The sequence below is a fragment of the Malaclemys terrapin genome, chromosome 3, assembly GCF_027887155.1.
Source record: "Malaclemys terrapin pileata isolate rMalTer1 chromosome 3, rMalTer1.hap1, whole genome shotgun sequence".
Lineage (NCBI taxonomy): Eukaryota > Metazoa > Chordata > Testudines > Emydidae > Malaclemys > Malaclemys terrapin.
In genome coordinates, this window is record NC_071507.1 from 120,599,197 (window position 1) to 120,616,490 (window position 17,294).

The 17,294-nt window shown below is 41.6% G+C and overlaps 1 protein-coding gene across 4 annotated transcripts in view; it reads right to left on the reverse strand.

Moving 5' to 3' along the window:
* Positions 1 to 6,413: 6,413 nt before the first annotated feature.
* LOC128834717 (dermatan-sulfate epimerase) overlaps positions 6,414 to 17,294 on the reverse strand; it is a 293,933-nt gene continuing 283,052 nt past the window's right edge. For all 4 annotated transcript variants that reach the window (XM_054023742.1, XM_054023740.1, XM_054023739.1 and 1 more), the window contains 3 exons: positions 16,619 to 16,858; positions 13,118 to 13,325; positions 6,414 to 10,292 (listed from right to left, as the gene is read on the reverse strand). In XM_054023742.1, the coding sequence (XP_053879717.1) occupies positions 8,534 to 10,292; positions 13,118 to 13,325; positions 16,619 to 16,858 (2,207 nt within the window). In that variant the 3' untranslated portion in view covers positions 6,414 to 8,533. The remainder of the gene's footprint in view (positions 10,293 to 13,117; positions 13,326 to 16,618; positions 16,859 to 17,294) is intronic.

Consider the following 17,294-nt stretch of genomic DNA (forward strand, 5'->3'; position numbering starts at 1 on the left):
CATGGATGAGTAGCATGGGGTAGTAGTCAGAGGGCTGGATAATCCTCGACAATGCCTCCGTAACGTCTCGGATACGGGCCCCCGGCAGGCAGCATACCTCCCGAGATGAAATGTCAGGGCGACAGATGGGCGCCTCCGTCCCCCTCAGCAGAGAGTCTCCGACCACCACTACCCTACGTTTCCTATTCGCAGTGGTGGCAGCAGACTCTCCAGCCTTAGGGGTACGAGGCTTCTCCTCCTTTACTGTAGGGAGTGATTCCTTCTTTCCTGTATCAAGAAGAGCATAACGGTTACCTATAACCACGGCAGGAGGGTTCGGAGCAAGGGTGGAGCACTGCCTGCTGCCAGAAGTAACCAGCTGCCAGTGTCCACCCTGAGCCATCTCCTCCTCCACCAGTGGTGTATCAGCAGTCCTGTGTCCTGGGACAGCTACCTCAGCTGTCTCCACATGGACACTGTCGAGGAATTGCTCGTGGATACGGATGCTCCTCAACCTAGCCACCTCCTCCTGTAGCTCTCCCACCTGCTGCCTGAGAGATTCCACCAGCAGGCACCTCTCACATTGGATGGTCCCCCCAGCCTGGATATCAGTAAGTGGAAATTGCAAGTTACAGTCTTTGCAAAACCACACCAGGATCTGGGTAGAGGCATCCATGCTTAGGCACTCTGTCTGGCTACAGGCACAGGTGGAGGAGACAGTAGCAGTGCTGGCACAGGTGTTGCGGGTCTTCCTAACCATCGTAAGCCTCCCTCTGTCAAACTCCCGTCTGCAGCCCCCTGTCAGCAGAGGCTTCTAGCTTTCAAACCTTCCTTTGAAGCTCACAGCTTCCAACTGCCAGCCACAGCACACGGTCCTTCAAACAACCAAAACAAACAAACAGACTGACAAACACAGCTCAGCACACAGCAAGTAACCCTCAAACACAAACAAACACACACTACAGACAGTCACTTACCCCAAAAGGGTGCTGTATTGCTCCTCCTTCACCTGGAGAACTCCCTTGCGAAACTCCCTGTTAGCAGCCCCTGGTCGCAAAGCTCCCTGGTCGCTTGTGCTTGTGCTTTGTATATAGTGTATTTGTATACAGTGGTGTTCACCTTAGATAGCAAGTACAGAGACAGGGGTGAAATCCTGGCCCCATTAAAATCAACATCTAAACTCCCATCGATTTCAATGGGACAAGGATTTCAGGATTTACCAATCCCTGCCTACAAGAGCGTACAACATAAAATGATCACACAAGACAGGATCCTGAGGGAAATAAGAATCATACGGGGATGGTGGAAAGAGGACATGAAATCATGTTCTGGAGTTAGTTGGATGATGCCATATGTTAATTCCAAGATTGACTGTTTTTTCTCTAGTGATTTTTAAATAATAGATTGATGGGAAGTTGAACTTTGCTATTTGGGGAACTGTGATGAAAGGTATGCTTTGAGGGAGAGTTCGAAGGAGGAGAGTAAGCTGCATGTTATATTGGATCAGGGAGGGCATTCCAGGCATAGGAATAAAAGTGCTGTGCCCACATGAACTACTTGGAAGTAGGGCTTGCAATATCTGCACAGCTGGACTGCATCCAGCCACTGCTGGGTATGGGCATATGCATACTGCCTGGCCTATCCTATATTCCAACACACACTCCTCACTCACCCCCTTCTGCTTTTCTGTAGATCTCAGTGTTGCCTACTGGGGTCGCCACTGATTTTGTCTCCTCACACAGTGGCTCTGCAGCTTTTAAGCTGGTTTTGGTCTTTCTCTGGGTACTCAAGGCTCTATAGGATTTATCCCCCACAATGACAGCAAAAATGGAGAAAAGAGGGTAATTACAGTGTAAAAACCATGAATGACTGTCAATCTACCATTAAGCACTCAACAACGGGGCAGACAGCTACAGGAGGAAGGCTCATGTCTATTTTACTATGCTAAAACATGGTAGTTGTATGTTCCCTGGAACCTCTCGGCTCAGTCCTGCTCTGCAGCATTAAAGGAACTCTCTCTCTTTCTCTTTGCTTTTTAATATGGTATTTCTCTGTGAGCAGTTGAAACAAACTACCAGTATTCATGGAGGCTTTCTTGGAGCGTGAGGGGGATCAATTATGGTTCAATAAACTTTAAATCTGTCACATAAAACAGGCCTTAGGCCTTTATTCTCTTAAACAGAGTGTGGAATTACATCCTCTCAAGGGGCCCTCTACACGAAAGGAGGGAAAATTAGTTCCTCACTTTTGGGATTCCACATGTGACTCAGGACACAATATTGAGAGACAGCTGCAACAGCCCGGCGCTCTCAGGGCCTGATTTCCCCCTCTCACTTATCCCTGGGTAAGTCAGGAGTAATGCCATTGAAATCACTGGAGTTCCACTGGCATAAGGACAAGAAAATCAGGTCATCAGAGTCACATTTATAATTTAACATTGTAAAGCTTTGATTTTAAATGCTGGACAATTTACCAGTGATTTTCACAGAAACTTTCAGAAAACTGCATTAAGCAAAATGAATGCTGCTTCCCTGTGTCAGCATGAGGCTCTGGGCAGGCTACCATACACCTAGGTGCAGAAATGAAGTACACATAAGAATGGTCATACTGGGTCAGACCAAAGGTCCATCCAGTCCAGTATCCTGTCTTCTGACAGTGGCCAATACCAGGTGCCCCAGAGGGAATGAACAGAACATGTAATCATCAAGTGATCCATCCCCTGTCACCCAATCCCAGCTTCTGGCAAATAGAGGCTAAGGACACCATCCCGGCTAATAGTCATTGATGGACCTATCCTCCATAAATTTATCTAGTTCTACTACACACAGTGGAAATGCAGCAATAGAACAGCACCAGGGGCATCTGTTACATCACACATACACCTTATACTCAACTAACAGTTCGTTGCTTGAAGTAATCTGCCATTACTCTCTCTTCACAGCATAAAAGTGGGTCAGGGTGTGTATGAGCACCAATGGGTTGGCCAGGTAGAAGAAAAGACTAGTTATCTCAGTGAATTCATCCACTTAGCTTTTCAATTGTGGAGATCTGGGCTCAATTTCTACTGTCACAAGTTAAAAGCTTACATCCAAATTGAAAAGGAATTTACCGATTTCGTAGAGTCTAAGGCCAGAAGGGGCCACTACGATCATCTTCTACTCTGACCTCCTAGATACCACAGGCCATAGAATTTCACCCAATCCTTCCAGCAGATCTTGGGGCATTCTCAAGGAAGGCACGTATACTTAGAGCCATGCCTCCTTGCCTTTGCTTCTTTCCCTTAAGGAACTGGAACAGCTCGCTGGGAAAAGGAAAATAAATAATTTTCCTTCTGGCCAGCTATAACCCCAAAACCCATGAAACTCCAAGCATGCAATTTGTTGGGGTCAGAAGGAGAGAAGAACAATACCACAGTTATTTTCTTCATTCCTCTCACAGAGTTTGGGCCATGTTAATTATTTTCCTGATATTCGCATCCCGTTCATATGTAAAATCAGAGAGAATATGGACTCATGTGTGCCTTAGTATCTCCTGGTGGTTAAAGTAGTTCTGAGTGTCACTGAGAATAGGTACCAAATTCTCTGTGAAATCAATGGAAGTTATGCTGAGTTCAAAGGGGCCAGGAATTACACCCTCTGGCTTCCAACTCAAACACCCCTACTGACCTCTAAGAGTGGACCCAACCAGGATAGTGGAGGAGACTAGACACATGTGTGTGATCCCAGCTAAGGGTACATCTACACAGCAACTGGGAGGTGCGATTGCTCGAGCTAGCACAGTAAAAACAGCAGTGCAGCCACAGTGACATGGGCAGCTACTCGGGCTAGCCTCCAAGTACAATCCCACCTGGTCCTCAGGTGGCAATACTATGTCTAGCTAGCTTGGATAACAACAGCAGGGAAGCTGCAGCAACATGGGCTGTACACCCCAACTGGAATCCTGGGTATGTACTCGAGTGGCTTTCCTGTGCAGCCAGCTGTTTTGCTGCAGCTTCACTGCTATAGTTATTAGGACTAGCTATATCAAAACTAGCTCAGGTACGTCTACACATGCTGCAGTCACATCTCCGATTGCAGTGTACACATAACCTAAGACTCTTGCAGCCCCAATAAACATAATAGTCAATGGTCTCTATTTCTTTTTCCCCAAAACAGCATAATTTTTCAAATTATGCACACAATTCCCACTGAGTTGAGCTACCTTTCCCTCCACCTCAACTCAAAGTTTTGACTCATTATATTCATTTAGGTCCTGCTGCTGCACCTTTGTCTGCATGGGTGCACCCCAGCATCTAGAAGGTCTCTAATGAAGTCCATGTGAACACAGGCATATGGGTGTCGCTGTAAGATTGGGGCCTTAGGGAACAGAGAAAAATATAAAGTTTACATTTACAGAAACCAACAAGAAGCAATTAAACAGAATGACATGTGCAGACATATTTCAGCGTGGTTTTCAGTGTTGTCGGAAATGAGACAAATCTTTGCTTACTTAATACCAAATAATGATTAAAAGAAATGCAAAAAAGTAACACTAAACATTGTCCATCACTAAAAGTCTAGGTGGAACCAGGAAGATGGTAACTGATGCTGCTGTGGACTTACAGGACCCTCTGGGGGCTCTCTGTGGTATTTCATGCCAATGTGACAAGGATTAGAAAGAGCCCCGCTCCCTAATTCAGTGACTAACACTGACCCAAGCTGTGTGTTAAAAAAAGAAAATTGCCCTTATACTGCCCCTCTTTTCCAACTATTACGAACACTTGAAATGACTCCAACAGATCCCCCTGAGAAATTTTAGGATAGATACAGCACAGTTGTGTGAAGGGGTTGGGGCGTTGGAGGGGGTAAAAGAATGTCTGAAAAATGTCCAGAACAAACATTTTCTATATGTTGAAGAGATAACTGAAGCCATATATAAAGTCAGCTTGGTTTGGGAAACTGGCTTCTGTGTGAACAATTCACATCAGTTTTAAGTAGAGTCCAGTCTATCAGAAAACAACAGCCATGTTGAGACTTGAAGACAGATCTGAAACCTCAGAGGATACATGGGCTGTTTTACAGAGTTTTCTGAGGGTATCAGAATCAGATCCAATCCAGGCGGTGAATGGAATGACTTAATTCATTTCCCTTTCATGCTAAAATGGGGTTGACTCTCCCATTTGGGGTAAGGGCCTGGCTGAATTGCCTCTCCTTTTTAACCTTGACCTCCTTGATTGTGGGTCTGTTTCTAAATAAAGCCACTTTTGTACCTGTCACTTTAAAGGGCGCATGTTGCATTTATACCCACTTTACACCATTCTAGCAATGTAAAGTGCCCTCAAAGCAGCCTTAGGGCTTGTCTACATGACACAATAAAGCGCACTAACATGCTGCGCTCTAACTGCCCCATATAGACACTCCTGGCATGCTCTAAAAAGTACCTAATTCACATTAACCTTGTCCTGTGTGATGTGGGACTTCATCAAGGCGAACAAGGCACCTTTTAGAATATATCTGCCCAGTCAGCACAGGGCAGTTAGCGTGCAACACATTACAGCACTCTACAAATCACATCCTGCTAGTGCATGTACCATGTAGACAAGCACCTAAGAGATGAGAATAAACACCTCAAGTCTACATCTCATTTTTTAATCTCCTTTGTTCATGTTCTCTTTTAATCAGTAGTACCATTCTGATAATACGATTGGCTGCTCACCTGCTAAATTAATTGACAATCTTACCAATTGAGGTACAGTAGAATCTCAGAGTTACAAACACCAGAGTTACGAACTGACCAGTCAACCACACACCTCATTTGGAACCAGAAGTATGCAATCAGGCAGTAGCAGAGACAAAAACCAAAACCAAATACAGTACAGTACTCTGTTAAACATATATTACTAAAACTATAAAGGGAAAGTTTAAAAAAAAAAGACTTGACACGGAAAGGAAACTGTTTCTGTGCTTGTTTCATTTAAATTAAGATGGTTAAAAGCCGCCTTTTTTTTAAGTTTCAAAGCTGTACTAAGTCAATGTTCAGTTGTAAATTTTTGAAAGAACAACCATAACGTTTTGCTCAGAGTTACAAACATTTCAGAGTTATGAACAGTCTCCATTCCCGAGAAGTTTGTAACTCTGAGGTTCTACTGTATGCTTACATATAAACACATACATGCTCTCTCCAGCCTTTACTGACCTCTTGATAGGGGTCACGTAGCACATTCTATAACGGCTCAGGAAATTCAAACTCTGCCCATTGGAGTTCTGTACCACTCTCTAAATCCGATCTCATTTCAATAAAACAATGGCCAGATTGTGTCTAGTACTTACATGGATATGCAGGGGGCACAGTGCCCAAAGGCCAAGCAGAACAGGAACCCTTCCCTTGCTTCCACCAAGTAATGTATCTAGAGAGCAAAACTGAACCCCAAGTAACTAAGAAACCGAAAACACACATTTGCCTGAAGATTCAACATTTAATGACCATTAATATTATTACACGAGAGTTAAGAATTAATCAACAGTCTCCAGGAAAATAAAAACAACCCAACAATTGTTTCTGCCCCTCTTTTAAATTTGTTCAAAGTAAAATGCAGAAATAAACAAATTTTCATTGAGCAGACAATCACCTGCCATTTTTAAGCACTTTTATAGATCTATCATATGTCACCAGCTGCTTCGACACCCTATTACTGGACCAATTTACAATCCAACCTTAGAAGAAAGCAATATGCATAGTTATGAAGAATAATGTTGGGTGACAATTTATTTTGCTGCTCTCCAAGAGACTTCTGGTTTCTGTAGGTAGGGTTTCTGTACATGAGCAGAACTTGCCTCAGTATGGGAAACTGAAATTAAATGATAAGTGTTGTTATACATTTTCTAGATCTTATAAAGTGTTAGTTTGCACCTGAGGCTATTAATTTAAGATATTCACCTGTGTATTTTTATTTCATGAAAAGATCCCCACCGTTGGTCAGAAACATTTAAAGAAAAAACATCAATATCAAGGGCCCAAGTGATGAAATTCAGAGAGAGCCATCCCTCAATATTATATGTTGTGAATTAGGAGCTCATGAACGCCACTCAATTGTTTAAATTATTGGGGGAAATATTCTAGTCAACAAAGAAAAATAATCTATGTATCAGAGACAATTCTGATTTTTTTATTTAACAAAATGTATGGGAAGAAATGCTTTTCTGTTTCTTAGACATACAGTAATATACATCATTTCTATAGCCTCTCCATACTGAAAACCTCACAGACAGCTACGATTTTTTTAATTCAATTTAATGAATGCAGGTGTCAAACTCATTGTCAGAAGCCACAGTATTCCCCATATTAATGATTGCCAAATTAATGATCCATGTGCCTCCAATGATCTGCAGAGCACTAGCTGGTGGTCTGTGAAGAACTGACTGGTCACATGGTTCTGGCTCTTCTTTGTTTCCAACTATATAATCATTCTGAGAGCTAAAAAAAAGATACATCAAATACTTTCTTAATACAGCTTTTCCACATAAGCAATTGCTGGGGTTGCCACAGGGAGGTGGTGGTGATGGTAGTGGTTTTTTTGCAATTGCAGACAGAAGGAGAGCAGATATAGGAGTCAATTTCCCTATTGAGATATGCTCCACATATGAAAATGTTTGAGAAATGTTACCCTGTAAAATCAAAAGCAGATCATATCAGGGTTCACCTTCCAGTTTTCATCTAGTCTGGTGAAAGGGAAGGGGATTTCTCATAATGAGAAATAATCCCTTATGCTTAAAGTTTGCTTCTTATTTGCCTCCGACTGTAACTAGTTAATCTTTCCTATGCCCTTTAAATTTGAATAACTCTGTTGTAAGGTTATGTCTATAGGCATTAGAGATGGTTGAGAATTTTTAACATCTTTTTTCCCTTGAAAAATGCTAATTCATCAAACCTAAATTGTTTGTGAAACAGGGTTGGTTTCTACAAATCTCCCTTGAAAGTTCAACAAATCTCAACTTGAAAAAATTTTGGGAAAAAAATGTTATGAAATGGTCCAAATGTCCAGTTTCCACATTTTCAAACCCCAAATTTTGGGGGGATGGATTTTTGATACATGGATATTTTCAAGGTTTTGTCATTTTATGTCCCAATTTGGGACAGGAACTTTTTTTGATATCTCAAACAGTTTCATGGAGCAGGCAAACCATTTCCTACGCAGCTCTCATAGGCATCTTTAGCAGCCTGAAAGTAATACAATGCAAAACCAATTGTGTATAAAACCAAGGATCTTAGGAAACAAATCACCCCTTAAAGAAGGCTCTTTTTTTTTTTGGTAGAAATAATTACATACTGTGCTTTGATGAACAAAGCATAATATCCTTCAGATGTCAAACGCAACCAAAGCACAGATGAAGAACATGTAGGTCTCCCAAAAATGCATTGTTTCCCCCTCTTCCCTCACGAGGTGAAATCAACCTTCCCTCAGCTGTTTCCTGGAATGTTTCAGAAAAGGAAAAAACAAACTATGGCCCTATTAGGGTTAATTCTTTTGCATAGACACATATGACCATAAACTGGTCAAGTAGTACATGATCTTTTGCTAACATTGTGACTGGGAACAAGAAGAATACAGCCACAATAATATACAGCTGTCAGCTAAAAGTATTGCATAAAGCCATCTTTGGCCATGTAGGCTCTTGGCCTTTTGGAAATAGGTCAGCTGCATTGCCAGCATGACAAAGAAAATAACAATGTTTAGAATTAGGAAGAGGCGGGTATAAGAAGCCGATATTGACGGAGCACTGCTTCGAGCAGTGCTCACCATTTGTTCCAATCCAGACTGGCCTTTGATTGATGCACCATTTTTGTGCTTCACATAAGTAACATCTGCAAAATCTAAAAGGTCTTTCATTTCCTCGTCTTCATCTACAGGTAACTCTTTTTGTGCCAGAGTCTGTGCCTTCTGTCGCACTTTTCTTTCATTCACTTCAATTTGTGCAAAGATGTCAGGAACGGCATCGACAAACTTGTAGCCTTTGGCTACCTTTTTGCTTTTCTTTGCCCTGCCTTGCTGCTGCTGCTGCTGGGAGATAGCAAATAACCTATCAATGGCTTCTTCCGTCTGTCTCTTATCTGAAAATCTCAGCAGGCGTTCAGCAGTCTTTCTAAAGCTATCTGTGTTCTGCACACGGGACAGAATCTGTTTCTCAAGCTGCTGGAAGACAGGTTTGAAATGCTGAAGATTCTTCTCCACAATCTGAACATAATCTTTCACCTCTGATACAGCAGAGTTCCTTATGGTAGAGGTTCGGTCAAATAGAATTTTTTGGCGATCTGCAATAATCTGTGCAAAGACAGAATGGCCTCCATCCTCACCAGTCCACAGGTAAACAGCATAGGCATGCTCACTGGTGGCTATGAAGACATCCAGTTGCTGAGAATCTCCATGGACATTGAAGCTCTGGACATCTATGGAAGGTCCTATGAAGAGGTAAACTGCTCTGGTGATTGGGTTCCGCAGGTGGGTTGTAACATTCACATAGTTTGTTCCATTGTATGGGTAGCCCCGGGGATACATTTTTGAGGCAACAGTAGCCTTCTCACTGTACCCAGTGTCATCCATCCAGTACATCTTATACAGCCCATCGTGATGCCTAATAAAAGCCCCGTGGACATCATCAATAACAGTCTCTTCAAAAGGCACATCCACATTGTGGAAGAAGCTGGTGGCTGCCTCCAGGGGGCTGTCATCTTCAAGATGAATTAGGTCCACAAGCAACAAAAGCTGGGGATGCAGAAGTAAAAGGTTTCTTTGGAAGTTTTTCAACTTCAGTTTTGGGTTGTAAGCACCCACTCCTTCTCCCCTGATAAAAACCACTCCATTTCTCTCCATAGCGGCAACTACTCTCCCCTGGCAGTCTGCAGCCAGGTCATGTTTGTATTTCAACCACTTTGATGAACAGTCCTCTGTAACCTGCCCTTCCCATGGGGAGAAGCAGCTCTTTGACACAGCTGGAGAAAACATCAATACATTGTTAAAGAAGGTATACTTCGGCCCATACAGGGCTTCTGTTATGAAAGGTACACCGTTGGGAGCAAAGGTAAAGGAGTTCTGATCAGGGTGCTCATGGCCAGCATTGAAGTTCCTCCACCCTTTGATCCACTCTTTGTACTTATTCTTATGAACAATATCATATATTGCACGACCTCCCAGTTTTCCAGATTTGAAGGAGAGGAAGGGCCTGTTGATTTCAGCTGGCAATGCACTTCCATATGTTACAACTCCCCAGTCCTCAAAATAATGCAGCTTTGGAATACCATAGTCTGGTGGAGGTACGGAGTGCAAGCTTGCATCATACCTGCCAAAAGACACAGAACATGGTTTTACACTTAAACATTAAAATCAGAATTATTTTATTTATTTTGATTTTCCAGCACCTATCCAAAACTCAAGATATTTTGCAATATTTAAAAGAAAGAATTGTCTATAGTGTAACATTTTTACAAGGATAGGTTGTTGGTCCCAAACCTGGAGAAAAAGTGGACTGCATATCTTTTCATTTGGTCCCTATCCTTTGATCTGGCTGGCTTGGGTAGTCCTACTAGGAGTTAAATTCCCACTGATATTGGGATCACTGGAACAAACTCGTCTTCCCCACCATGTCAAACTGCAGTCCTCTTAATTTTAATAACTAATTTAATGCTAGTCTGAAGATAAAAGTTTATACTTGCATCAGAGCACAGCAGTCTGAGTTAAAAGGAGCCACCAGGCCTGAGCAGTTCAGTTGCTGGTTGGGTGAGGAAGGACTGGAGGGCTGTGAAAATCTTCAGGTGAGGAGGCCTGGGAGAGACCCTGCTCAGGCAGGGAACAGACAGAGAAAGCAAGGTCCATAACCCGAAGGTAACAAAGGTGATGGGACAGAGTGGGAAGCAGCCCAGGGAATGCAGCAGCAACAACTATTAAAGGAAGAAGGATGTGGCTGCTATTTGTAGGGTCCGTGGGTTGGGACCTGGAGTAGTGGATGGGCCCAGGTCCCCCCACTGGCCAAAGGCAATGTTGGCAAAGCCCCGAGAAGGGGCAAGTTTAGTTTTGGAACCCAAGCAAAGGGCTGGAATTTAAGTAGGCCCGCAGATGGGGCTGAAGAGGATCAACCATTTTGTTGAACTTTGTTATCCTGGGAAGGGATTGGACTTGAAGGAGTGACCTGGCTGGAGAGGTGGGGCAATAAGAACCAACAAAGGCAAAGAGTCTCCAGGGAGAAAGACCTAGGGTTACTCCACTATCCCACAGCAGACACAGACTTAAAGCTAGCCCAGAAGGGGCTGATAACTGAGCCCAGAGGCAGGGCTGCAGAAACTGACAAGGGCACAGTGATAGGCCCTGCTGAACCTTTTTCACCCTGGAAAGGGTTCATCTGTTTTAGACTATGTGTGACTTAGCCAGAGGGCTGAGCCAGTGAAGACCTGCCTGATGAGGGCAACAGCTGACAGAAAAAAGAGAGAGTGCAGGTTTGCACTCAAACGACAGGAGGCGTTCAGCAGAGGTCAGTGTGCCCCATCATATACGGTCTACTCAATTAAAAGAAACGCAATTCCTATTATGCACAAGATGTAATTTCCAGACTCCCCAGGTACGGAAGGATATGGAGAGTTTGAACTCTTCAAAAGGATTAGAAATAAACTAAAAATGAATTATAATCCCACAGTTTGTTTTAAATGATAATTGTATCCTCTGCCTAGGCGAAAGATAAACTTCTAAGACAGTATGTAGATAAACTAAAGTAATACACTTCAGTTTAAAAAGAAATCATACCTAAATAAGGTTAATTATTTTTTTTTATTTCCTTATATTTAATATGAGCAACTATATACTATTTCAGATATTATTTAAAGGAACAAAACAAATAAAACCAGCATCAAGCCCCCCAGCAAGAACCCCTTCCCTAACATAACCAGATGAAAAGGTCTTTCCCCATCAGAATACCTCTCTCTAATTAATGGCTACCCCCTTCAGGCCTTGGAATATATCTGGTAGGAACAACTCTGGGTGATTTTGACCAAAGGTGGAAGCTTGTTCCACAGCCAATGGCCCCTCATGGAGAATGCTCTATGACCACCCCCTTTCTTTATTAAATCCAGGAGACTTCAATGCAAGTGCCTCCACTGACCGCAATAGAAGCACTATGGCACAGGAAGAGAGGGAGTCTTTCAAGTAGGCAAGCCCCAGAACATTTAGGGCTTATTTCTGTGACTCAAATCCACTGAAACATCCCATTCCTGAATGTTAAGGTATCTTCCCAGGGGAAGGAGTCTCTTAACTACAGACTTGTCAGGGGTCCTTGAGTGCATGAGGAGAAGAAAGGGAGCTTGCACTAAATATATAACTAGCACAGCACCCAGAGGGATATTTGGGAGCCAACAAGCCATGAATTTTCTGAATGTACATATCTTAATTACAAAAACATATGCGTGAAATACACGTTGATCCACTGTGGGGGAAAAATGTGATGCCAGTTTAACAGTTGGATATGTACATACACTATTGACCAGCAAGAATTGTATGTATTAAAGGCCCTAAAAGATTTTAATTTCTTGTCTGCAATAGAATGACCTAGTCTTACAAATTAGGGCTGAGTTCTAAGTTATGTGGAAAATGTGGCTCAAGTCCTGTTCCAGATTCCCCTCCCCCCCCCCATTTTAACATTGTTTACATGCTAATGTATATACTATTTTTTAAAGAATCTATGTTTCTCTCTTTCTTTAAGCATTGAAATTTACATTTAAATTGCATTTAAAAGAAGGAACTGGGTTTTAAATGAGCTTGTAACTAACTACCAAAGCATACAACAAGCTGTAACATGAGTGGAAGAATTTTTTGTTTTTTTTGTTAAAGAAAAAACTTGGAACTTTGATATAAGAATTTCACTCCTTTTGAAAATGGTTGCCTATAACAATGCAACTAAAAGCATTGCCAACAAACAGATAGAAAACATGTGAAAACAAGTTCTGTACAAGACCTGTGTTGTATGTGGCTGAGTCCCTTTTAGACTAGATACAGTTTAGGTTGCACATCACCAGCATAACATCCATTTGTACAGTTCATTACAAATCGGAAGTTAATGGCTTATCATTAATGCCAAACAGCTGCCATGTTTCTTTGAAGCCCACTCATTCTGTTTCATACCAGAGAAATTCAGTGTGAAGAGTGCACCACCGCTGCCCTTTGGATGGAGTCCCGGGGCCTTCCACCACTCGATTCCTTCTGATCTGATCTGCCAACCAATTCCCACTGCCGTTGCGCATGACAAATTTGTCTAGAAACACCAATTGGCTCTCTGGCCCATAGAACCAGTTATAGTTGGAATCTGCAATCGCCACGGTTCTCTGAAATCCTTGGGAAAAAGTTAAAAGGAATACAAGAACAAGCAAATAAATGAACAAAGACCTGTACTGTAAAGTAAGGATGCTGAAGCCAAGCATTACAAATGGGCTTACCCTTTTAAAGTATTTATAGACATACTCTTGAATGACCCACAGTCAGGTTATACAGTAGCTATTTCCCACTGCTGTAGCATACTACTCACCTTTCTTCTTAAACTAAAGAAAGCACAAGTGATACAGAAATGTCAAGGAAAATGGCCTCATCCACCTACCTTTCTTCACTTTAACCTCTCACAAAGGATAGTATCAGTTTAAAGATTTTGTTTTTCTTATGCCAATCCATGCCCTTTAATGTAACTACAGCTCACAGAAGCTCCTCAAGGTAAAATGAAATCTATACCTTGAAAAAACTAAAACAAGCGTGCTTTGTTGTTTAAGTATCTTTCTGAAGCAGATGCCTGAGGTATCATGAGCCGTCCGTGTGACCCATTCTTCTAATATGGGTGTGTTCTGCCATGTCAAAGGTATTCTTTTCTTCTGGGTGGTGTTCAGAATACAGGGCCAAATCTTCAGCTGATGTAAATCAGCATAGCTCCACTGACTGTATCAGAACTATGCCCATTTACGACTGCAGAGAACTGACCCCTAAAATCCATCCAAGTTAGGATTTTGTATTTTCACCCATAGTTTGAGGTTAAACTTGTATCCCATGGCAGGCTGAACTGATCAGGACACAGAAAGAACCAATGTAAGTCTTCATTAGAAACTTGAGCCCAACTGAAACAAACATCTTTTCTGAAGGTTGACAAAGTTTGGTTACATTTTTTACAATTAATTTTCATATTTACATCTCTGCACTTTAATTCCAGCTGGGACTTCAAAACAAAAGTATGATTTGCAGCCTGATCAGAGGAGAAAGTACCAGAAAGTTTGCAACTGTGCTGCCTCTTACAAGATTTCCAGACTAATTTTGCTAACTCAAGAAGTTACAATAACTCAGAAAAAGTTCAGAGCAGGAACAGAATTTTGGACTACTTATCCAGTCTGAGGCAAACCTCAAACTTTTCAAGTTCTCCCCACATATATTTCCCATTCTCCCCTTTTAAATCTTTCCTCAGTTCAAACGCCCATAGCTGCTTTGCAAAATACTTCATGAGTACTTTATCTTATGTCTCCACACATCCAAGTTGTTTAAATGTCATGACTCTTCTGTTCCCACAACATCTAAAATAGATTACCCTAAAATAGATGACCCATGTAGCTAAAATGCATGTCCATTCCTTGGTTCTGTCCCAATTTCATTACTGTAATTTCATTCTCATTTAATTCTTCTGTTGGCTTCCACCTGCCTTCTATGTTAAACTTGAGCAGCTCATTCTCTGTGCAACTCTATGCCTACCTAAGTCTGTGCTCTTCGTCCTCTCTCATTTTGCTCTGCCCAAGATACTCATTTCACCACTACTTTTGTATCCTTCTCCCATTCTTGCCTTCTTGCTTTCCGCGCCCCCTCCTCCTTCTCTCCCCCCCTATGCTGCACCTTATTTCTGGAACGTCTTCTTTTTGCAGTCCACAAGGCTCCAACTCTTCTCATTTAAATCCCTTAAAACTCTCTTCATGAAACCTCCCAATGTTATTGCACCTATGTGAATGATGCTGTCACATACCTATCAAAATACAACAACTCATTGCTATAGTCTAAGATAGAGCCTTCCTCTGGATCATCAAGTGTATGTCTTTTAGACTGGAAACTCCTTAGGGCAGGGACCCTGTCTCCTCCATTTCATACAGTGGTAAACACAGAACTTAACAATAACTAAAAGAGAAGGTAACATGGCCTAGTGCACAGACAGGATTGGGACTCAGGAGACCTGAGTTCCACTCCCAGCTCTGCCACTAATTTATGGGGTGACGTCGGGCATGTCACTTTGCATCTCTGTTCCTCACTAAAATGGGGATAATGATGACCTTCCTTTGCACAGTTATTTGATATCTACTAAATTAAAAGCTAGTAACTACACCTCTACCCCAATATAAGGTGACCCGATATAACACGAATTCGGATATAACACGGTAAAGCAGTGCTCCGGGGGGGCGGGGCTGCGCACTCCGGCGGATCAAAGCAAGTTCGATATAATGTGGTTTCACCTATAACGCGGTAAGAGTTTTTGGCTCCCGAGGACAGCATTATATCGGGGTAGAGGTGTATTACTTATTATTTACTGAACATAGTCATTGCCCACTGTGCTGTATGAAACAGAAGAAGACATGACCTACCCAAAGGATATTATAAGTCCCGTATTTTGGATGTTAAATAGCAATACAGTTTACCACTAGAACACATGGAATACCTCAAAGACAGAAACCGATGGTCATACTATGTATACCAGATAATATATACACTGAACAGAAAACAAAGAACTTGATAGAGCATAGGAAGCAAATGATGTATGACTTAATAGAGATCCCGAAGGTAGTTACTCTTTTGCCCATCAATCCTAATAATTTTCTTCTCCTGGTACTTTTCCACAGAAAAACAAACTTCTCTTTCATGTATCTGAGGGACATCTCTCTCCATTTAACCTTCCCAAAATTTCAGCCAGCAGGGGTAGCTTTCCTTTCCACTACCTAACTCTGATAGTAGTTCTATGACACAATGACACAAGCCGAAATGCAGGCCCCATCACTGGAGCCTGAATAGTTATATATCTGTATAACCTTAGGCACTCACATTGGAACAATTTTGCCCATGTCTCCTTGGACTGCACTGAGAACCCTACCAATAGAGCTAGTTAATATTTTTCACATGAAAAATATTTTAGTCAAAATTGCTTTTTCTTTAAATGAAATTTCTTGGGGAAAAATTGATGTTATAAAAACTTTTTCAATTTTTGTAAAAATGCCTATCAATTTTTTCCATTCCAAAAACCCCTCAGTTTTCAATGCGATGATTTTTGGTAAGAGAAAATTTTCAGTAACAATTTTGAAAACGATTCTAATAAAATTTCCAGAAAAAATATCAAGACAAGATTCACACACACAAAAAAGCCAAAACAAAAAATGGGTCCACTTCAAAGATAGAAGCAACTTTGAAATGTTAAACTTTTTCATAAAATAATTTTCTTATTTTTTGACCAATACTAAGGGCAAGCACTTAATAGACAACAATAGTGTCATTTTCATGCAGGTATATAAAAACATACAGAATGCTGCACTATTTGAGCTATATAAAATTGTACTTTAACTGTGAAACTTGTAATTGATTTAGAAATTAGCAGATGTTCCTTTATCAATCCCAGCTACCTACCTGGCAGGACAGTTCTATACATAAATGCGAAGTGCTCTTTAAGCCACGGGTGATTGAAGTGGTTGATGTCAAAGTGCCTTTGGACAAGAAACATGTACTGAAAGAGAGATCTGGTGGTGTAGCTGCCATAAGCCACTCCTTCATAGAGGGATCCATCTGTAACTTCTTGCAGCAGGACTACAGACTTTTCCATGATTGACAGCACTTGCTTTGTCCACAAGTACGCTTCCTGAAGATAGCCTGAAAAAGGAAGATGTGGATAAAGCTGACACAACTTTATAACATACTCCAGCATATGTTTTTTTTAAAACAGGGGTGCTCCAAAGTATGACCTCTGCAGTCCTAAAATATGACCTAAGTCTGCCATCTCCTTGCAGTTGTAGGGTGAGGATAAAACTGATTACATGCAGATTTTATTTTTTGATGAACAAAGGAGTTCAAGCTTAATTTAGTGAAGAAAATCTGCCAACACCTAATTGTTATTAACCAGGGACACAAATAAAGGAAGCACACCTTGTACTTTCAAAGAAAGTTGTCTCTATTATGCTCAATTCACTCACATAGTGAGAATCATCTCTTGCCACATTGGATCATGCATTTGAAATTAAAACAGAATGCAAACAAATCTATTATCTCCACCAGAGGGCTCCAATAATGGAATTATCCGAGTCATTTA